Source organism: Salvelinus fontinalis, chromosome 4 (assembly GCF_029448725.1).
Source record: "Salvelinus fontinalis isolate EN_2023a chromosome 4, ASM2944872v1, whole genome shotgun sequence".
NCBI lineage: Eukaryota > Metazoa > Chordata > Actinopteri > Salmoniformes > Salmonidae > Salvelinus > Salvelinus fontinalis.
In genome coordinates, this window is record NC_074668.1 from 13,464,970 (window position 1) to 13,487,078 (window position 22,109).

The 22,109-nt window shown below is 46.0% G+C and overlaps 1 protein-coding gene across 2 annotated transcripts in view; it reads left to right on the plus strand.

Annotated features, from left to right (window-relative positions):
* LOC129853127 (DNA repair protein XRCC4-like) overlaps positions 1-22,109 on the plus strand; it is a 70,823-nt gene that overhangs the window by 13,314 nt on the left and 35,400 nt on the right. For both annotated transcript variants that reach the window (XM_055918846.1, XM_055918847.1), the window contains exon 4: positions 21,576-21,736. In XM_055918846.1, the coding sequence (XP_055774821.1) occupies positions 21,576-21,736 (161 nt within the window). The remainder of the gene's footprint in view (positions 1-21,575; positions 21,737-22,109) is intronic.

Genomic DNA, 22,109 nt, shown 5'->3' on the forward strand with positions numbered 1-22,109 from the left:
TATGCTCGTAAACTCTGATCTAGGATCAGGAACGCTGATCACACAATCTATTAATCTATAGGCGCACACACCCAGTCTCTGCTGAATAGGGGACTATCTCTGTAAAATGTGTAACATTTTATATTGCCTGTAAATGTTAAGTTAACAACAGTACTCAGTAGTGTGGTCTAGTTGACAATGAGAACAGTGACAGATAGCTGTAAAGAGTGGTGTGTGGAGTGATGAATCATGCTTCACCATCTGGCAGTCCGACGGACGAATCTGAGGTTGGCGTATGCCAAGAGAACACTAGCTGCCCGAATGCATAATGCCAACTGTAAAGTTTGGCGGAGGAGGAATAATGGCCTGGGGCTGTTTTTCATGGTTCAGGCTAGGCCCTCTAGTTCCAGTGAAGGGAAATCTTAACGCTACAGTATACAGTGACATTCTAGACAATTCTGTGCTTCCAAATTTGTGGCAACAGTTTTGGGAAGGCCTTTTCCTGTTTCACCATGACAATACACACAGCGAGATCCATACAGAAATGGTTTATCGAGATCAGTGTCGAACACCTTTTGGATGAATTGGAACGCTGACTGCGAGCCAGGCCTAATCACCCAACATCAGTGCCCGACCTCACTAATGCTCTTGTGGATGAATGGAAGCAAGTCCCTGCAGCAATGTTCCAACATCTAGTGGAAAGCCTTCCCAGAAGAGTGGAGGATGTTATAGCAGCAAAGGTTGGACCAACTCCATATTAATGCCCATGATTTTGAAGTTGACGAGCAGGTGTCTATATACTTTTGGTCATATAGTGTATGAGTGTATGAGTGCAGATTATACTGACAAACTACATGCTTCGTTGAATTTTGGATGTCAGTAGATTATCACATAGGTAGAAGGGATGATGAAGGAAGAGGGGGCGGTCTTCTTGTAACACTCTCAGTCAGCTGGGACTTCTGTGGCAATGATGCTAACTTTGTGTGTTTTTACATAGCTCCCATGGCCTCATTTCAACAGACACCAACTCATGGTTTTGTACAGTAGCATACTGTATAGCCTAGTTAAACATGACTATACCTTGTCTGGGATTCCCTTCCTGCTTTATAAACACCTACAGGACCGTTCCAGTTCTGGGGTAGTTTCCTGAAGTTGCTAATGCCTTTTTCTGAAGCACATTGATTAGTGATTTAGGTATTTTGTTTAGTTTCCTAATCTCCTTCTTAAGCATTGTCACCTGTTGCTTGCATTGATTTCAAGCATAGTTACACATACTGTGAATGCGTTCATATGCAATCAACACAAGACCTATTGATTTTTTGGGCTTCAGTATAGGAATCCTGTGTACTACGGTATGTTGGACTATCCTCTTGTAGAGCCTCGCTACGTTATGACTCACTCTTTCCCCTTCTACACAATGCACTAGCCACTGTATGCTTTTCCCCCATTCGCACAAACTGCCATGCCTGGGGAAATAGCACCCCCACGTTCAGTATATGGCACACACTCCACACTATGTTCCCCCATGACAGGCCTGCCTGAGTTGTGGAAATGGAGGAAAACTCGCCTCCCTGCGGACCTGGCATCCTTTCACTCCCTCCTCTCTACATTTTCCTCTTCTGTCTCTGCTGCTAAAGCCACTTTCTACCACTCTAAATTCCAAGCATCTGCCTCTAACCCTAGGAAGCTCTTTGCCACCTTCTCCTCCCTCCTGAATCCTCCTCCCCCTCCCCCCCCCTCCTCCCTCTCTGCAGACGACTTCGTCAACCATTTTGAAAAGAAGGTCGACGACATCCGATCCTCGTTTGCTAAGTCAAACGACACCGCTGGTTCTGCTCACACTGCCCTACCCTGTGCTTTGACCTCTTTCTCTCCCCTCTCTCCAGATGAAATCTCGCGTCTTGTGACGGCCGGCCGCCCAACAACCTGCCCGCTTGACCCTATCCCCTCCTCTCTTCTCCAGACCATTTCCGGAGACCTTCTCCCTTACCTCACCTCGCTCATCAACTCATCCCTGACCGCTGGCTACGTCCCTTCCGTCTTCAAGAGAGCGAGAGTTGCACCCCTTCTGAAAAAACCTACACTCGATCCCTCCGATGTCAACAACTACAGACCAGTATCCCTTCTTTCTTTTCTCTCCAAAACTCTTGAACGTGCCGTCCTTGGCCAGCTCTCCTGCTATCTCTCTCAGAATGACCTTCTTGATCCAAATCAGTCAGGTTTCAAGACTAGTCACTCAACTGAGACTGCTCTTCTCTGTATCACGGAGGCGCTCCGCACTGCTAAAGCTAACTCTCTTTCCTCTGCTCTCATCCTTCTAGACCTATCGGCTGCCTTCGATACTGTGAACCATCAGATCCTCCTCTCCACCCTCTCCGAGTTGGGCATCTCCGGCGCGGCCCACGCTTGGATTGCGTCCTACCTGACAGGTCGCTCCTACCAGGTGGCGTGGCGAGAATCTGTCTCCTCACCACGCGCTCTCACCACTGGTGTCCCCCAGGGCTCTGTTCTAGGCCCTCTCCTATTCTCGCTATACACCAAGTCACTTGGCTCTGTCATAACCTCACATGGTCTCTCCTATCATTGCTATGCAGACGACACACAACTAATCTTCTCCTTTCCCCCTTCTGATGACCAGGTGGCGAATCGCATCTCTGCATGTCTGGCAGACATATCAGTGTGGATGACGGATCACCACCTCAAGCTGAACCTCGGCAAGACGGAGCTGCTCTTCCTCCCGGGGAAGGACTGCCCGTTCCATGATCTCGCCATCACGGTTGACAACTCCATTGTGTCCTCCTCCCAGAGCGCTAAGAACCTTGGCGTGATCCTGGACAACACCCTGTCGTTCTCAACTAACATCAAGGCGGTGGCCCGTTCCTGTAGGTTCATGCTCTACAACATCCGCAGAGTACGACCCTGCCTCACACAGGAAGCGGCGCAGGTCCTAATCCAGGCACTTGTCATCTCCCGTCTGGATTACTGCAACTCGCTGTTGGCTGGGCTCCCTGCCTGTGCCATCAAACCCCTACAACTCATCCAGAACGCCGCAGCCCGTCTGGTGTTCAACCTTCCCAAGTTCTCTCACGTCACCCCGCTCCTCCGCTCTCTCCACTGGCTTCCAGTTGAAGCTCGCATCCGCTACAAGACCATGGTGCTTGCCTACGGAGCTGTGAGGGGAACGGCACCTCAGTACCTTCAGGCTCTGATCAGGCCCTACACCCAAACAAGGGCACTGCGTTCATCCACCTCTGGCCTGCTCGCCTCCCTACCACTGAGGAAGTACAGTTCCCGCTCAGCCCAATCAAAACTGTTCGCTGCTCTGGCACCCCAATGGTGGAACAAACTCCCTCACGACGCCAGGACAGCGGAGTCAATCACCACCTTCCGGAGACACCTGAAACCCCACCTCTTCAAGGAATACCTAGGATAGGATAAAGCAATCCTTCTGCCCCCCCCCCCCCCCCTTAAAAGATGTAGATGCACTATTGTAAAGTGGCTGTTCCACTGGATGTCATTAGGTGAATGCACCAATTTGTAAGTCGCTCTGGATAAGAGCGTCTGCTAAATGACTTAAATGTAAATGTAAATGTAAATGTTGTCACCATTCCACCCAGACCACAGGCTGATGTGTGGCTGATGTTGTTGGCTAGCCTAGCTGAGGGGGGAACACCCTGACTGTAACTGCTCCTCTTCCTCCCAGAGGACAGGGCAGGTCCAGGAGCATCCAGTCCCAGGGAATTCCCAGAGGCTTCATATGGAGGCTCTCCAATGTTTGGAGGTTTTGCGTGTTGAGTCACTTCTCTCATACCCTCTCATACCCATTGACAAATGGCGCCGGAAGAAATGGCAGCAGTTATTTGCGTTATTTGTAACTTATTTTGTACATAATGTTTCTGTAACCGTATCTTAGGGCAAAAAAGAGCTTCTGGATATCAGGACAGCGATCACTCACCTCGGATTAGAAGATGATTTTTTCTTCAACAAGCAGGTAGATTATCACATAGGGTACAATACATTCTCCTAACACCGACAAGACCAACGTCCCAGTTATTTGCAAGAGGAAGAGGCACAGGTACAGAGGACACAGCGCGGGGTGCCTCGTGAGGATCCACAGAAAGCGAGTGGGAAAGCTGCCATTACCGTCAATATTACTCGCCAACGTGCAATCATTGGACAATAAATTAGACAAGGTACAATCACGAATATCCTACCAACGGGACATCAAAAACTGTAATATCCTATGTTTCAAGGAATCGTGGCTGAATGATGACATGGATATTCAGCTAACGGGATATACGCTGCACCGGCAAGAAAGAAATGCACACTCTGGTAAGACGAGGGGGGGCGGTCTGTGCATATTTGTAAACAACAGCTGTTGCACGAAATCTAAGGAAGTCTCTAGATTTTGCTCGCCTGAAGTAGAGTATATTGTGATAAATTGCAGGCCACACCACTTGCCTAGAGAGTTTTCAGTTGTACTTTTCGTGGCTGTTTATTTACCACCACAGACAGATGATGGCACTAAGACCACACTCAGTTAGCTGTGTAAGGAAATAAGCAAACAGGAAACCATTCACCCAGAGGCGGCGCTCCTAGTGGCCGGAGACTTTAATGCAGGGAAACTTAAATCAGTTCTCCCAAATGTTAAATGTGCGACCAGAGGGAAAAAATTCTTGATCACCTGTACTCCACACACAGAGACGCATACAAAGCTCCCCTAAACCCTCCATTTGGTAAATCCGACAACAACTCTATCCTCATGATTCCTGCTTACAAGCAACAATTAAAGCAGGAATCACCAGTGACTCGGTCTATAAAAAAGTGGTCAGATGAAGCAGATGCTAAACTACAGGACTGTTTTGTTATCACAGACTGGAACATGTTCCGGGATTCTTCCGATGGCATTGAAGAGTACACCACATCAGTCACTAGCTTTATCAATAAGTGCATCGAGGACGTCGTCCCCATAGTGACTGTACGTACATATCCCAACCAGAAGCCATGGATTACAGGCAACATTCGCACTGAGCTAAAGGGTAGAGCTGCCGCTTTCAAGGTGCAGGATTCTAACCCGGAAGCTAGTTAAGAAATCCTGCTATGCCCTGCGACGAACCATCAAACAGGCAACGCGTCAATACAGGGCTAAGATTGAACTATACTAGACCGGCTCCGACGCTCGTCTTATGTGGCAGGGCTTGCAAACTATTACAGACTACAAAGGGACACAAGCCTACCAAACGAGCTAAATCACTTCTATGCTCGCTTCGAGGCAAGCAACACTGAGACATGCATGAGAGCATCAGCTGTTCCGGACGACTGTGTGATCACGCTCTCCGTAACCGACGTGAGTAAGACCTTTAAACAGGTCAACATTCACAAGGCTGCGGGGCCAGGCGGATTACCAGGACGTGTGCTCCGGGCATGTGCTGACCAACTGGCAGGTGTCTTCACTGACATTTTCAAAATGTCCCTGATTGAGTCTGTATTACCAACATGTTTCAAGCAGACTACCATAGTCTCTGTGCCCAAGAACACAAAGGCAACCTGCCTAAATGACTACAGACCCGTAGCACTCACATCCGTAGCCATGAAGTGCTTTGAAAGGCTGGTAATGGCTCACATTAACACCATTTTCCCAGAAACCCTAGACCCATTCCAATTTTCATACTTCCCAAACAGATTCACAGATGATGCAATCTCTATTGCACTCCATACTGCCCTTTCCCACCTAGACTAAAGGAACACCTATGTGAGAATGCTATTCATTGACTACAGCTCAGCGTTCAACACCATAGTACCCTCAAAGCTCATCACTAAGCTAAGGATCCTGGGACTAAACATCTCCCTCTGCAACTGGATCCTGGACTTCCTGACGGGCCGCTCCCAGGTGGTGAGGGTAGGTAGCAACACATCTGCCACACTGATCCTCAACACTGGAGCTGCCCAGGGGTGCGTGCTCAGTCCCCTCCTGTACTCCCTGTTCACCCACGACTGCATGGCCAGGCACAACTCCAACACCATCATTAAGTTTGCAGACGACACAACAGTTGTAGGCCTGATCACCGACAACGACGAGACAGCCTATAGGGAGGCGGTCAGAGACATGGCCAGGTGGTGCCAGAATAACAACCTATCCCTCAACATAACCAAGACTAAGGAGATGATTGTGGACTACAGGAAAAGGAGGACCGAGCACGCCCCCATTCTCATCGACGGGGCTGTAGTGGAGCAGATTGAAAGCTTCAAGTTCCTTGGTGTCCACATCACCAACAAACTAGAATGGTCCAAACACACCAAGACAGTCGTGAAGAGGGCATGACAAAGCCTATTCCCCCTCAGGAAACTAAAAAGATTTGGCATGGGTCATGAGATCCTCCAATGGCTTTACAGCTGCAACATCGAGAGCATCCTGACTGGTTGAATCACTGCCTGGTACGGCAATTGCTTGGCCTCCGACCGCAAGGCACTACAGAGGGTAGTGCGTACGGCCCAGTTCATCACTGGGGCTAAGCTGCCTGCCATCCAGGACCTCTACACCAGGTGGTGTCAGAGGAAGGCCCTAAAAATTATCAAAGACCCCAGCCACCCCAGTCATAGACTGTTCTCTCTACTACCGCATGGCAAGCGGTACCGGAGTGCCAAGTCTAGGACAAAAAGGCTTTTCAACAGTTTTTACCCCCAAGCCATAAGACTCCTGAACAGGTAATCAAATGGCTACCCGGACTATCTGCATTGTGTGCCCAACCTCTCTTTTACACTGCTGCTACTCTCTGTTTATCACATATGCATAGTCACTTTAACTATACATTTATGCACATACTACCTCAATTGGCCCGACCAACCAGTGCTCTCGCACATTGGCTAACCAGGCTATCTGCATTGTGTCCCGCCACCCGCCAACCTCTCTTTTATACTACTGCTACTCTCTGTTCATCATATATGCATAGTCACTTTAACCATATCTACATGTACATACTGCCTCAATCAGCCTGACTAACCGGTGTCAGTATGTAGCCTCGCTACTGTATATAGCCTCGCTACTGTATATAGCCTCGCTGCTGTTATTTGTTTGTCTTTTTACTGTTGTTTTTATGTCTTTATTTACCCATTGTTCACCTAATACCTTTTTTGCACTATTGGTTAGAGCCTGTAAGTAAGCATTTCACTGTAAGGTCTACCTGTTGTATTCGGTGCACGTGACAAATAAACTTTGATTTGATTTGACCCATGACTTTTGGCAAGGGCTTTCTTGCAGCCGCTCACTTGCATGCATTGCCCAGAGCCATATATTTAGATAAATACCTACAGTACACTGCATTTCACACATGTTCAGGTTCTCTTGTTTGGATCTTCCGTTGATTCATTGATGCTCCTCTGTGAAATTAATACTTGAATGAATAGAGATGTGCTAGTTTGGTGTTGAGGTGAAGTTGGATACTGTCAGGATATTGTCAGCGACATCATCTTTCAGGGGTTCTAGAGAACTATCAGGCTGGGGGATAAATGCTTTACCATGTCAGACACATATTTTTTATATATATATACAGTACCAGTCAAAAGTTTGGAAATACCTACTCATTCAAGGGTTTTTCTTTATTTTGACTATTTTCTACATTGTACAAAACGATGAAATAACACATATGGAATCATGTAGTAACCAAGAAAGTGTTAAACAAATCAAAATATATTTTATATTTGAGATTCTTCAAAGTAGCCACCCTTTACCTTGATGACAGCTTTGCACGCTCTTGGCATTCTCTCAACCTTTGGTCTGAGAGAGAGGAAAAACATAATTTTCAATTTATTTTTTGCGAATTATGATGCTTCCTATTGGATTTATATGGTCTTGGAAAGTTCCCTGTCCTTTTCTTTGCGCTACATTAACTCACATTAAATCTTGTACTTATCCATATTATGACTAGACTACACATGACCTTTCTCACTGTGTTGCCAGTATCCAATGCTATTGTACTACTGTAGGGTGTCTAAAGGTCCATATCATGTCCAACCCATTCTATATCAACGATACCACTGTCTCATCTAGCTGTCTCTACTGGGCATGGAGCTGCTCCAACGCCTGCTTCTGTGGCAGAAAAGAGGAAGAACAGCGATGGAAACTAAAGAAAACAGTGTGATTGAAATGAAAAGGAATTGTCCCCACCCAGCCCAAAACCAAACACGTCTGTAAATACCACAGATACGTCATTGTTGGCAAACAGTCATATAGTGGTGCCCATGTCTAGGGGGCTGTTGCTTTTGTTAGGCAGAATGCATTGATAGATACGCAGGGCGACTTGACTGTTGAGCTTGCCTACCGAAACAGACAAGCTCTGATACAGGTAACACTGCAGGGAAAATGTCTAGATGTCTGTTTTACTTAACGAACTGTAGATAATGTCTTATTAAGAACATGTTCAGTGTTGGGCAGAACAAGTAGTGGTGAAATACAGAATAATTCCAGTCCTATGCCAGACCCCTCTCGGATACAATAGTATATTCTCCTAGAAATAAGGGCGTCCTGTTTTGTGTTTCCATTTTCACAGTTTTGTGTCGTGGTGCGATGCCGCTAATTTGTGTTTGGATAAATCGCTAAACCAACAAAAGCAGACAGGGACCAGAGTAACTGAAAAGTAGGATAATTAATACAACTCAAATTGTGTATTTGGTTGCAAATTACAAAGAAATTTAGACAGCCAGTTTTGTATGACAATTGGATGAAAGCTGAAAATGAAGATTCGCCAGGCCACAATGGAGGATACAATTTAGGACTAATCCATGTGGTCTGTCTGGGTGTCCATCATTCATCTTTTTATCTGTTTGCACAAGTTGCACTTACACGTATTTGTTAAAGAACTGCATTAATGTTGACATGCAGATTTCTCCCACAATCTTGCCGGAGTCTTTCTGTTACAATCAGACATGTGACCACCCAATAGTGTCATCATGTTCATGGCAAGATCTATTCTTAAGAGAAACATGTCTTCTGTGGCTGCTTGCACATTACACTCATAACAGGAGAGACTTGCATGTCCTCCCCCTGTTTAAAACACACACACACACACACACACACACACACACACACACACACACACACACACACACACACACACACACACACACACACACACACACACACACACACACACACACACACACACACACACACACACACACACACACACACACACACACACACAGCTGTTTAGAAAGGCTCAAATGATCAGTCTTTATCAGGGCATTGCCGCCTCTCACTTCCGTCTCATTATCTTCCCCACAGCCTCTGCTAGGTGGATCTGCTGCTGACAGGGCAAGCTTTCCGCTAGATGCCCACGCTTCCCATAATAAAGACCCCCTCCCACCCCAAAACACACATACAGTCCTATACGATCACACACCCGCACGTATGCACACACACACACACACACACATAATTGTTTTCCAGAGATACATGCCATTTTGAGCTAGGAAAGGGGGATATGGCTAATGGTTGCGTGGGCTCCAACAGTAGTCCTGTAATAATGTGTACTGTCACCCTGTAACCAGGGTGACTTCAGGACATTCACTTGGGAGTTGGATGCTCCCAGTGTAACCAGGGTGACTTCAGGACATTCACTTGGGAGTTGGATGCTCCCATAAGGAATGCCTTGTTCCCCTCTATGCCCACTATGTGTTTCCATTTTCACTGGGGTCATGTCCCTTTCCCTTTGTCCTCCAGTCCTACATTCCACCTCCCCTCCCTGCTGCTGAACTTCTGGTCTGGGCACTGACTGTCTGGACTAGGTCTATATATATATATATATATATATATATCCTGTCTATATATATATACACTGCTCAAAAAAATAAAGGGAACACTTAAACAACACAATGTAACTCCAAGTCAATCACACTTCTGTGAAATCAAACTGTCCACTTAGGAAGCAACACTGATTGACAATAAATTTCACATGCTGTTGTGCAAATGGAATAGACAAAAGGTGGAAATTATAGGCAATTAGCAAGACACCCCCCAAAACAGGAGTGATTCTGCAGGTGGTGACCACAGACCACTTCTCAGTTCCTATGCTTCCTGGCTGATGTTTTGGTCACTTTTGAATGCTGGCGGTGTTCTCACTCTAGTGGTAATATGAGACGGAGTCTACAACCCACACAAGTGGCTCAGGTAGTGCAGTTCATCCACGATTGCACATCAATGCGAACTGTGGCAAAAAGGTTTGCTGTGTCTGTCAGCGTAGTGTTCAGAGCATGCAGGCGCTACCAGGAGACAGGCCAGTACATCAGGAGACGTGGAGGAGGCCGTAGGAGGGCAACAACCCAGCAGCAGGACCGGTACCGCCGCCTTAGTGCAAGGAGGTGCACTGCCAGAGCCCTGCAAAATGACCTCCAGCAGGCCACAAATGTGCATGTGTCTGCTCAAACGGTCAGAAACAGACTCCATGAGGGTGGTATGAGGGCCCGACGTCCACAGGTGGGGGTTGTGCTTACAGACCAACACCGTGCAGGACGTTTCGCATTTGCCAGAGAACACCAAGATTGGCAAATTCGCCACTGGCGCCCTGTGCTCTTCACAGATGAAAGCAGGTTCACACTGAGCACATGAGCACATGTGACAGACGTGACAGAGTCTGGAGACGCCGTGGAGAACGTTCTGCTGCCTGCAACATCCTCCAGCATGACCGGTTTGGCGATGGGTCAGTCATGGTGTGGGGTGGCATTTCTTTGTGGGGCCGCACAGCCCTCCATGTGCTCGCCAGAGGTAGCCTGACTGCCATTAGGTACCGAGATGAGATCCTCAGACCCCTTGTGAGACCATATGCTGACACATGCACATTTGTGGCCTGCTGGAGGTCATTTTGCAGGGCTCTGGCAGTGCTCCTCCTTGCACTAAGGCGGCGGTACCGGTCCTGCTGCTGGGTTGTTGCCCTCCTACGGCCTCCTCCACGTCTCCTGATGTACTGGCCTGTCTCCTGGTAGCGCCTGCATGCTCTGGACACTACGCTGACAGACACAGCAAACCTTTTTGCCACAGTTCGCATTGATATGCCATCGTGGATGAACTGCACTACCTGAGCCACTTGTGTGGGTTGTAGACTCCGTCTCATGCTACCACTAGAGTGAGAGCACCGCCAGCATTCAAAAGTGACCAAAACATCAGCCAGGAAGCATAGGAACTGAGAAGTGGTCTGTGGTCACCACCTGCAGAATCACTCCTGTTTTGGGGGGTGTCTTGCTAATTGCCTATAATTTCCACCTTTTGTCTATTCCATTTGCACAACAGCATGTGAAATTTATTGTCAATCAGTGTTGCTTCCTAAGTGGACAGTTTGATTTCACAGAAGTGTGATTGACTTGGAGTTACATTGTGTTGTTTAAGTGTTCCCTTTATTTTTTTGAGCAGTGTATATATATATATAGATATATATATATATATATACATACATACATACATACATACATACATACATACATACACACACACACACACACACACACACACACACACACACACACACACACACACACACACACACACACACACACACACACACACACACACACACACACACACACACACACACACACACACACACACACACACACACACACACACACACACACACACACACGCACTAGGGATTCCCCTCAGACACTTACACTGATTAGCACTAGTTTATGTCTCTGATTGAAGCAGAGTGGTGTGGGTGTGTACTGTGGGCAGCCATACCCAAAGATCTAGATACCAAATAGAAAAAGTAGGCATCCAACTCCAGTCTTCCCCCCTCTACTTCAACAGGCTCTTTTCCTTAGGCTATTACCCTCCCCTCACCCCCGTCTGTTCCTCTCATACTGTGAATCCTTACTCTATTGATGTGGGGGGGTGACAGGGGAAGCTGGTAAAGAAAAGCCAGGGCCCAGTTTTTCAAAAGTTATCTACCTGGATTTCGCCTATTGGATAGGTTGCATATAAATACAATGAATAGAACAGACATCATTTTTCACTTGAATGGGGACTCCTGTTCTATTCATTCTATTTCTATGCATTTCATTCTCTCCAATAAAACTGAGCCCTGGCGTATTGTCCTAAGCTGTGCTCCGCACGCTACCGCTGGCATTTATCTGTGTCGGATGTATAAGACAGGGGAATAATGGAAGTGTGTCTGTGTGATGGGCATATGGGTACTGTATGGCGGATGGGTGTACATATACAGTATGCTGGCTGTTATGTCTGTATTGAGAGAGCACATGGAACATGTTTTCTTTAAGGATATTTTTCTTAAGGATGTGTGTGTATGAGGGGCAGGCAGTTGTGTGTTAGACTACAAAGTGGGGAGGTATATTCTGAGGGTCGAAGATGTGTTTGTAAATGTGGACATAGCGGGTTGGGGTAATAAGGCTGGGGTCATAACTGTGTGTGTCTACAAATTGGGGAATGTATGGTATGTCTAAGTCATTTGTATGTGAATGGATTCCTCACAGAGATGCACCTCAATTGTCTGAAGGACCTTCCTCCCCTTGACCTTCCTTCCCTTGTATCCTTGTTTCCTTTTCGTTATATTCACTTACAGGAATAACCAGACAGGTGAATGCAAATCTCCCTATTGAATAGCAAGTATATATGTGCTATGCAGTGTGTTCATCAGCACTAGCAATATGCAAATGCACAATTCACAAGTTAACAAATTCCACATGAAAACAGAAAGATGTGTTTGCTTTGTCTGAAAGGAGGCCTTTTTTTCAATACCCCAGCTCTCTGTGAAAGGGTAGCCTATATCGGTCACACAGGATGGCAGTTCTGGTTCTGCCCAGTTATCTGCCCACACCCTGGCAAGGCCTGGCACAGGGCACAGACGTTGACCTTTAGCTTTATCACTGCGTCTCAGAAGGAAAAGAAAAGTAAAGGAATGAGAGAAGCAAGACTTCATCCTGTTTGTCTTTCCACAGAGACTTCATCCTGTCTGTCTTTCCACAGAGACTTCATCCTGTCTGTCTTTCCACAGAGACTTCATCCTATCTGTCTTTCCACAGAGACTTCATCCTGTCTGTCTTTCCACGAGACTTCATCCTGTCTGTCTTTCCACGGAGACTTCATCCTGTCTGTCTTTCCACAGAGACTTCATTCTGTCTTTCCACAGAGACTTCATCCTGTCCGTCTATCCACGGAGACTTCATCCTGTCCGTCTTTCCACGGAGACTTCATCCTGTCCGTCTTTCCACGGAGACTTTATCCTGTCCGTCTTTCCACGGAGACTTCATCCTGTCCGTCTTTCCATGGAGACTTCATCCTGTCCGTCTTTCCACGGAGACTTCATCATGTCTGTCTTTCCACAGAGACTTCATTCTGTCTTTCCACCGAGACTTCATTCTGTCCGTCTATCCACGGAGACTTCATCCTGTCCGTCTATCCACGGAGACTTCATCCTGTCCGTCTTTCCACGGAGACTTCATCCTGTCCGTCTTTCCACGGAGACTTCATCCTGTCCGTCTTTCCACGGAGACTTCATCCTGTCCGTCTTTCCACGGAGACTTCATCCTGTCCGTCTTTCCACGGAGACTTCATCCTGTCCGTCTTTCCACGGAGACTTCATCCTGTCCGTCTTTCCACGGAGACTTTATCCTGTCCGTCTTTCCACGGAGACTTCATCCTGTCCGTCTTTCCACGGAGACTTCATCCTGTCCGTCTTTCCACGGAGACATCATCCTGTCCGTCTTTCCACGGAGACTTCATCCTGTCTGTCTTTCCACAGAGACTTCATCCTCTCCGTCTTTCCACGGAGACTTCATCCTGTCTGTCTTTCCACGGAGACTTCATCCTGTCTGTCTTTCCACAGAGACTTCATCCTGTCCATCTTTCCACGGAGACTTCATCCTGTCCGTCTTTCCACGGAGACTTCATCCTGTCCGTCTTTCCACGGAGACATCATCCTGTCCGTCTTTCCACGGAGACTTCATCCTGTCTGTCTTTCCACAGAGACTTCATCCTGTCCATCTTTCCACGGAGACTTCATCCTGTCCGTCTTTCCACGGAGACTTCATCCTGTCCGTCTTTCCACGGAGACATCATCCTGTCCGTCTTTCCACGGAGACTTCATCCTGTCTGTCTTTCCACAGAGACTTCATCCTGTCCGTCTTTCCACGGAGACATCATTCTGTCCGTCTTTCCACAGAGACTTCATCCTGTCCGTCTTTCCACAGAGACTTCATCCTCTCCGTCTTTCCACGGAGACTTCATCCTGTCTGTCTTTCCACGGAGACTTCATCCTGTCTGTCTTTCCACAGAGACTTCATCCTGTCCATCTTTCTGCACCTCTTCTAGTATAATACGATGTGGTGATCCTTTGGGGATTTTCTGAGATGGAGAAATCAACAGTTTCTGAAAGAATGGCTGTTCTGCTCAACAAGTCTGCAATATGTTTTGTTTTTCACGGTGTGCATCACCGTGCAATAGTCATGTAAACACCTACTACTTACATACATACGTATGTAACCATACTCATTGTTTGCATTAGTCCTGTGTAACTGAGCTTTTGTCTCAAAATGTCTTAGATGGAGCTGGCCCTAGTTCATAAATAGGTTTTTTGTGCCTCTGCTAACAGAGCTTCTTACCCCCCAGCCCTACCTCTCTCTACCTGGACAGGGGTCCCAGGACGCCCAGTGACCTGGCCCCCAGGGCTTTAAACACCCACTCACAGGACAATATGGACCCAACATAGCCTAAACACATTACGTTGGTCACTGGCAAGAAGGACTTGTGTCAAGGAAACAGTTTGTCGTCAGAATGAGAGGGAGCAGAGAACCAAATGTGCACATAATGATCTTCGAAATGTAATGAGCTGCAAAACCAACTGAATACAAGAGGCCCAGAACAGGAGTAGCCAAGCTGCAGTCGACGTCAGGGCTCAATATGACTTGTCAGAGTGTTAGTGTACACAAGGGTTATAGTTTACCCCATGCTGTTATGACCTCTTCTACTCCCCTAACCTATCATTATAGTGATACATGAAACAGCACATCTTACAGGCAGAGTCATGTGAACCAGGGATGAACCACGGGGTCACAGAGATGTACTGTACTTTACAGTATAGATAGACTGACCTGTGATTAGCCACACTGAGCTGACTGATACTCTGCAATGGCATGGGGGTGAAGGGAGAGATCTGAGGGAAGAAGTGAAGGCATGGGGGTGAAGGGAGAGATCTGAGGGAAGAAGTGAAGGCATGGGGGTGAAGGGAGAGATCTGAGGGAAGAAGTGAAGGCATGGGGGTGAAGGGAGAGATCTGAGGGAAGAAGTGAAGGCATGGGGGTGAAGGGAGAGATCTGAGGGAAGAAGTGAAGGGGGTTGGAGTTTAAGTAAGAACAAAACCTTACTTAAGTGTGACTCAGTGTGACACATCATTACCTGAACACACGTACACTTTCTAAACCTTTGCTCAGATTCACCTTTGCGCGTTCAAACATGACGGTCACTCACACAGACCTGTGTACAAACACCCTCTAGTTAAACAGCTCTTTCATTTGAAACTCTGCACATGACTTTTATCATCTCTTATTAAACACGCCTACAGTTTCATAGACTCTCAGGCTGTGAGGTTCAGCCTGCATAGGATCAGTCAGTAACATCTTCATTTTGGTCTTATTTTTACGAGGTTGGGAAGCTGTCTTTCAATATAACCTGGGTGGTCTCCTCCAAATCCTGAAGCCATTAGTGCATTGTTAAAGTACTGATTTACATGGCCATGTCGTAATCAGCCCTCGTTGTTGGGGCTCTTTCACAGCCGTTGTATCGGCTGTTTGGCAACACCAAGGCCGATGGCAGCCCTTACGTTAGCAATCACACAAAACAAGGACAGGGAGTCTGAGGGGGGTTAATGTGCATTGTGGTATTTTAGCTTTGTATTGTCATGTTTTTGAGTGTTGAAAGCTATATAGTTAGTGAACAATACCATATTATGCTGTATATTGAAAACAGAAGAGCATAACTTTGTTTATTTAGAACTGAATGAGACAGAGCTGTATAAAGGGCCCTATTCTGCAAGCCAAAGTATTGAATACCATATAAACCAAATCAGTGATCTCCAAACACAATGAAATCCTTACAGGAATTAAACATTGATTTTAGTACCATGAAATACAAACACTGGTGGAAAGAGTTGCATTATATTAAAATGAAATAAACAATCATTATGTTTTTCCAAAATTGAATTTACTAGCAGAAGTCAGAATAAACTAGCATTGTGCAAGTTATTTAAATACTGTATAAGAGTGAACTAGCATGGTCTAGTCACAGTAAAAATGAGGAACACTGTACACGTATAACTTCTCACAAACTTGTGTTCAGGTTTCCTTAATTTTACTGTGACTGGGTCTGAGTACACGGGGAGAAAGAGACCAGCAGGAAGGGAAACATAGAGAGGACGGTGATGATGAGGAGTGTCTACTTTGACACAATCAGGTTCACAGTGCCAGGAGAAAACAGCTGTGTGGCCTGCCAGGACAACTCTGGCCTAGACAAAAATTACAAACATTTAATGAGAGCTTTTGAAGACGCCAGCCTTTATTACAGTGGGTCAACGACCCCAACACAGCCCAGCAAAGATTTAGCACCTCATTACCTTCTGGTTTCCCAACTCATCATGAGGCATGCATCCTCTTTCTCTATGGGGGGAATTCAGACCTGAGGTATGCATATGTAAAATTAACTTCATTCCTTTTTCAAACACTTCCCTCTTGAATTTAAGCATGGGGAAATGCATGTATTAATTCTCTCATAATTCCACCACCTTTACACGTGAAGAAACTATGAATAAGGTCCAGCAACCTGTCGGTTCCAAGTGGAAAAACATCAACTTTCTTTTTTCTTGTAGAAATAACACCATTCTCCATGCACTGTAATTTACAAATTGATAAGAGCTATAAATAAGACCTAGGTAAATGAGTCATCTGTTTGGACAGGGGGATTGTAAATATAAAATCACACTTGTTTTAGATCTATTTGAACTTGTAGTCAGTCGGTGGAAACAAATGTGAAACCAGTCATATAACACACACACACCCACATACACACAAATACATTCATGCTACACACACATCACAACTGCTGCTGTTAATACTGCACAAATTAAACACTTACCCCCCAATCCCCCTTCCCTGAAATGTGTAAATATTGTGCCTTCCTGTATTATACTTATGATTAAAGGTTTATTCTATTCTACCGAGACATTTACTTTATGTTCATAATCTTATGTTTTATCATTTGTAATTGCTGTTGCATTGTCGAGAAGGAACCTGCAAGTAAACATTTTGCTACATTTCTTTAAATGGACAATTCTGTGAACTATCTTGTGTATATCTTTTAATACCTGTTGGCAAAGGTGTCCGCTAGAGATTACGTGCAGGAGCTTGCAGTTTTGCATGTAGTTTTGTAGTTTTGCATGATGTCTACTTTGATGCTAATTAGCATTTTCGAATCTGAGAGTAAATAGAGGCGAATAAATTGATAAACGTCACCTTGTCCGCGAGAGATTTACGTGGTAATCAAAACGTCATGCCAGTGAAAGGATACACGAAACACAGGCCTTATTTTAAGTGTTTCTAAAATTCCCTATGGGAAAAATGAATGGTATAAAAACGATTGGAACCTTTTCCCTGTTTGACCGCTAGCTTTTATGGCTATTATGACACCTCCACTGTAGGGCTCTATATCGTAAATAAATTTATGAAAACAAAAATTTGCTTTTGGGTCTTAATTTAAGGTTAGGGTTAGGCATAAAGTTAGCAGTGTGGTTAAGTTTAGGGTTAGATTTAGATTTAGGGTTAGATAAAATATGATTTTAAGAATATAAAATGTAGAAATGGGTGGGGTTTATGACTTTGTGGCTGTGAGGCCTGAGTTTCTCACTTGGAAAGTATGAAAATCAACCAATACGCAAATAACTTAATTTGAACTCAGAGGTTCAGATTTTCAGACTCATGAACACACCATCTGGCAAGCCAAAATAGTTATTGAGCAAGGATGGTTAACTTGCAAGCACCCCTTTTGAGCAAGCTCTATCCTCAATATTGTGCTCTCTTCTTTTGTCTTCAAATTAAATCAAAGTTTTTCACGTGAGCCGAATACAACAGGTGTAGACCTTACAGTGAAATGCTTACTTACAGGCTCTAACCAATAGTGCAAAAACGGTATTAGGTGAACAATAGGTAAGTAAAGAAATAAATAACAACAGTAAAAAGACAGTGAAAAATAACAGTAGCGAGGCTACATAAAGACACTGGTTAGTCGGGCTGATTGAGGTAGTATGTACATGTAGATATGGTTAAAGTGACTATGCATATATGATGAACAGAGAGTAGCAGTAACATAAAAGAGGGAGTGGCGGGACACAATGCAGATAGCCCGGTTAGCCAATGTGCGGGAGCACTGGTTGGTCGGGCCAATTGAGGTAGTGTGTACATGAATGTATAGTTAAAGTGACTATGCATATATGATAAACAAAGAGTAGCAGCAGCGTAAAAGAGAGGTAAAAGAGAGATTTGATTACCTGTTCAGGAGTCTTATGGCTTGGGGGTAAAAACTGTTGAGAAGCCTTTTTGTCCTAGACTTGGTACTCCGGTACCGCTTCCCATGCGGTAGTAGAGAGAACAGTCTATGACTGGGGTGGCTGGGGTCTTTGACAATTTTTAGGGCCTTCCTTTGACACCGACTGGTGTAGAGGTCCTGGATGGCAGGCAGCTTAGCCCCAGTGATGTACTGGGCCGTACGCACCAGTCAGGGTGCTCTCGATGTTGCAACATTTGGAGCATCTCAGGACCCATGCCAAATCTTTTTTGTTTCCTAAGGGGGAATAGGCTTTGTCGTGCTCTCTTCACGACTGTCTTGGTGTGTTTGGACCATTCTAGTTTGTTGGTGATGTGGACAACAAGGAACTTGAAGCTCTCAACCAGCTCCACTACAGCTCCGTTGATGAGAATGGGGGAATGCTCGGTCCTCCTTTTCCTGTAGTCCAGAATCATCTCCTTAGTCTTGGTTACGGTGAGGGGTAGGTAGTTATTCTGGCACCCCCCGGCCAGGTCTCTGACCTCGTTCCTATAGGCTGTCTCGTCGTTGTCGGTGCTCAGGCCTACCACTGTTGTGTCGTCTGCAAACTTAATGATGGTGTTGGAGTTGTGCCTGGCCATGCAGTCGTGGGTGAACAGGGAGTACAGGAGGGGACTGAGCACGCATCCCTGGGGGGCTCCATTGTTGAGGTTCAGCTTGACAGATGTGTTGCTACCTACCCTCACCACCTGGTGGCGGCCGGTCGGGAAGTCTAGGATCCAGTTGCAGAGGGAGGTGTTTAGTCCCAGGATCCTTAGCTTAGTGATGAGCTTTAGGGTACTATGGTGTTGAACGCTGAGCGTTCAATGAGCGTTCTATTCAATGAATAGCATTCTCACATAGGTGTTCCTTTTGTACAGGTGGAAAAGGGTGGTGTGTGGAGTGCAATAGAGATTGCATAATCTGTGGATCTGTTTGGGCGGTATGCAAATTAGAGTGGGTCTAGGGTTTCTGGGATAATGGTGTTGATGTGAGCCATTACCAGCCTTTCAAAGCACTTCATGGCTACGGGGTCTGTAGTCATCTAGGCAGGTCACCTTTGTGTTCTTGGGCACAGTGACTATGGTGGTCTGCTTGAAACATGTTGGTATTACAGACTCAATCAGGGACATGTTGAAAATGTCAGTGAAAACACCTGCCAGTTGGTCAGCACATGCCCGGAGCCCACGTCCTGGTAATCCGTCTGGCCCCGCAGCCTTGTGAATGCTGACCTGTTTAAAGGTCTTACTCACGTCGGCTACGGAGAGCGTGATCACGCAGTCGTCTGGAACAGCTGATGCTCTCATGCATGCCTCTCATGCAGTGTTGCTTGCCTCGAAGCGAGCATAGAAGTGATTTAGCTCGTCTGATAGGCTCGTGTCATTGGGCAGCTCTACTTTGTAGTCTGTAATAGTTTGCAAGCCCTGCCACATAAGACGAGCGTCGGAGCCGGTGTAGTATGATTCTATCTTAGCCCTGTATTGATGCCTTTGCCTGTTTGATGGTTCGTCGCAGGGCATAGCAGGATTTCTTAACTAGCTAACATATCTAGCTAGCTAATTCATCCAGCTAGCGCCATCCGGTATTTAGACCACTTCATAGAGAGGGAAAGAGTGACTGAGAGAGGGTGGAGCTGTGCGTTATGTCATTCAGTTAGCTACTCCAGCCACCTTGACCTCAACAACATCACAATCTTTGACAACATATTAGCTAGCATAACCCAATTGATGTGATTGAGTTACTACTGTAGCTACAATTCCACTTTGTTATAGCTACATGCACTAGTAAGGACCATCACAGGTCACTTTGCCATACAGATTTTAAATGTACTTTTTTGGATGCTTATAGGCTAGTAGATATGACCCAGACAAGTTCCCATTCGTAGGAGGGTGAAAGATGGGAGACGGCTAGCCAGAAGCGGAGACAGCCCCCCTCAAGCTGACAGGTTTATAAGGAACACTCACTGTACCACCAGTCTGTCTCCTTCAGGAAACAACAGCAGACACACAACGGGCTACCTCATTACCTGAGAGAGTGAAGCTTAGAAGGGGGGAGTGTGTTCAACATGTTCGTCATGTTACAGAAAGAGAGCGAAATGCAGTAAATCAACTCCCACCCTGTCTCTGTCTGATGACCTCACCTTGGCACCATTTGATGACTTATTTTCTTATCCTTTTTGAAAGGCTCCCTATATTTGACAGCTCTCTGTCTATGCACTCAGATCAATGGATGTTCACTGTGTGCATGTACAGGCATTCCTGTGTTGTTAGTGTATAAAAACAGAGAATGACGATTATGGGACGCCCCATAATGACACGTCAGTCAAGAGCCCCTAGGAGGTACAGTACTGTAGCTAGATGTGTCTGGAACGATTCATTAAGTTGACTGTTATACCTTGTTTACAAGGAGTGGGGATGGTGAGGGGGACAAGAGAGGAGACGAGAAAAAGCTTGGAACATTTATTTTCCCTATCCAATCTCACCTTCTTGCCTTTCTCCTCTCTTTCCCTACATCACTCCCTCTCACCAAGGAGGACGTGAGATGAAGCGAGAGAGAGGGAGCTTTGGAACTTTAAGTCTTCAAGCCACCGAGGCCGAGAAACTGAAAGTCGAGTATCTCCTCTAAAGCCCTCCATTCTGATGAACAACTTTGAGTTCCTCTTGTGCTGAGAGGCTGCTTCCTTGCTGCTGAATGCCCGTTTGGGTGGGTAGAGAGCTGGGTTCTGTAGTGGGTTCTAAAGCGATAGTAGTGAATCCCTCACTGAAATTGTTTCCTCACACACACCACACACCTACTAACACTTTGCATAAACACACAGGCACACACTCAAGAAGAGAACTTCACTTAGTCTTTCTTTCTGTTTCTCTCTCCCTCTACTTTCCCAACCATCTCTGTCTGTTTCTGTCTGTTTCTCTCTCTCCCTCTACTTTCCCAACCATCTCTCTGTCTGTTTCTGTCTGTTTCTCTTTCTCTCTCTACTTTCCCAACCATCTCTCTGTCTGTTGTATGTTTCTATGTGTAGGTGAACATGGGTGCAGTGGAGCTGTACCCTGCCCCTGTGGATCTCAACAGGGAGATGATAGCCCACACTCTGGAGCACAGCGCTGACCTGGAGGCAGAGAACAGACGGCTGCAGGAGAAGAATCAGACACTCCGGCAGGAGCGGGAGCACCTCCTTGCAGAGTAAGGACTGTGTATGTGTGCACACGTGCATGTGTATGTTTAGATTGAGGGCACGAAAAAAGGAAGTAACTTTCCACTTTTACGATGCAGTCCACTTATCTGTGGGTTGTTGTGCCCGTGCTCCTCGTCTTAGGTCTACTCCCTAGCCCTCTTTCCCCAGAGACTCAACAATGACATCATCACTCAATAACATCATCACTAGCCGCCCAAGTGGGAGGAGAGAGTTTCCCACGTCCAGGCCACAAAGACTTTCTGGGAATTGACTTCAATTAATTAATTAATTTCTTCTTTTTTTTGTTTTTCCTCTTTTTTACATTTTTTCTTTCCTCCCTGATCCCTTGAGGAGCTGAAAAAGCCAGAAAGTAGAGTGGCT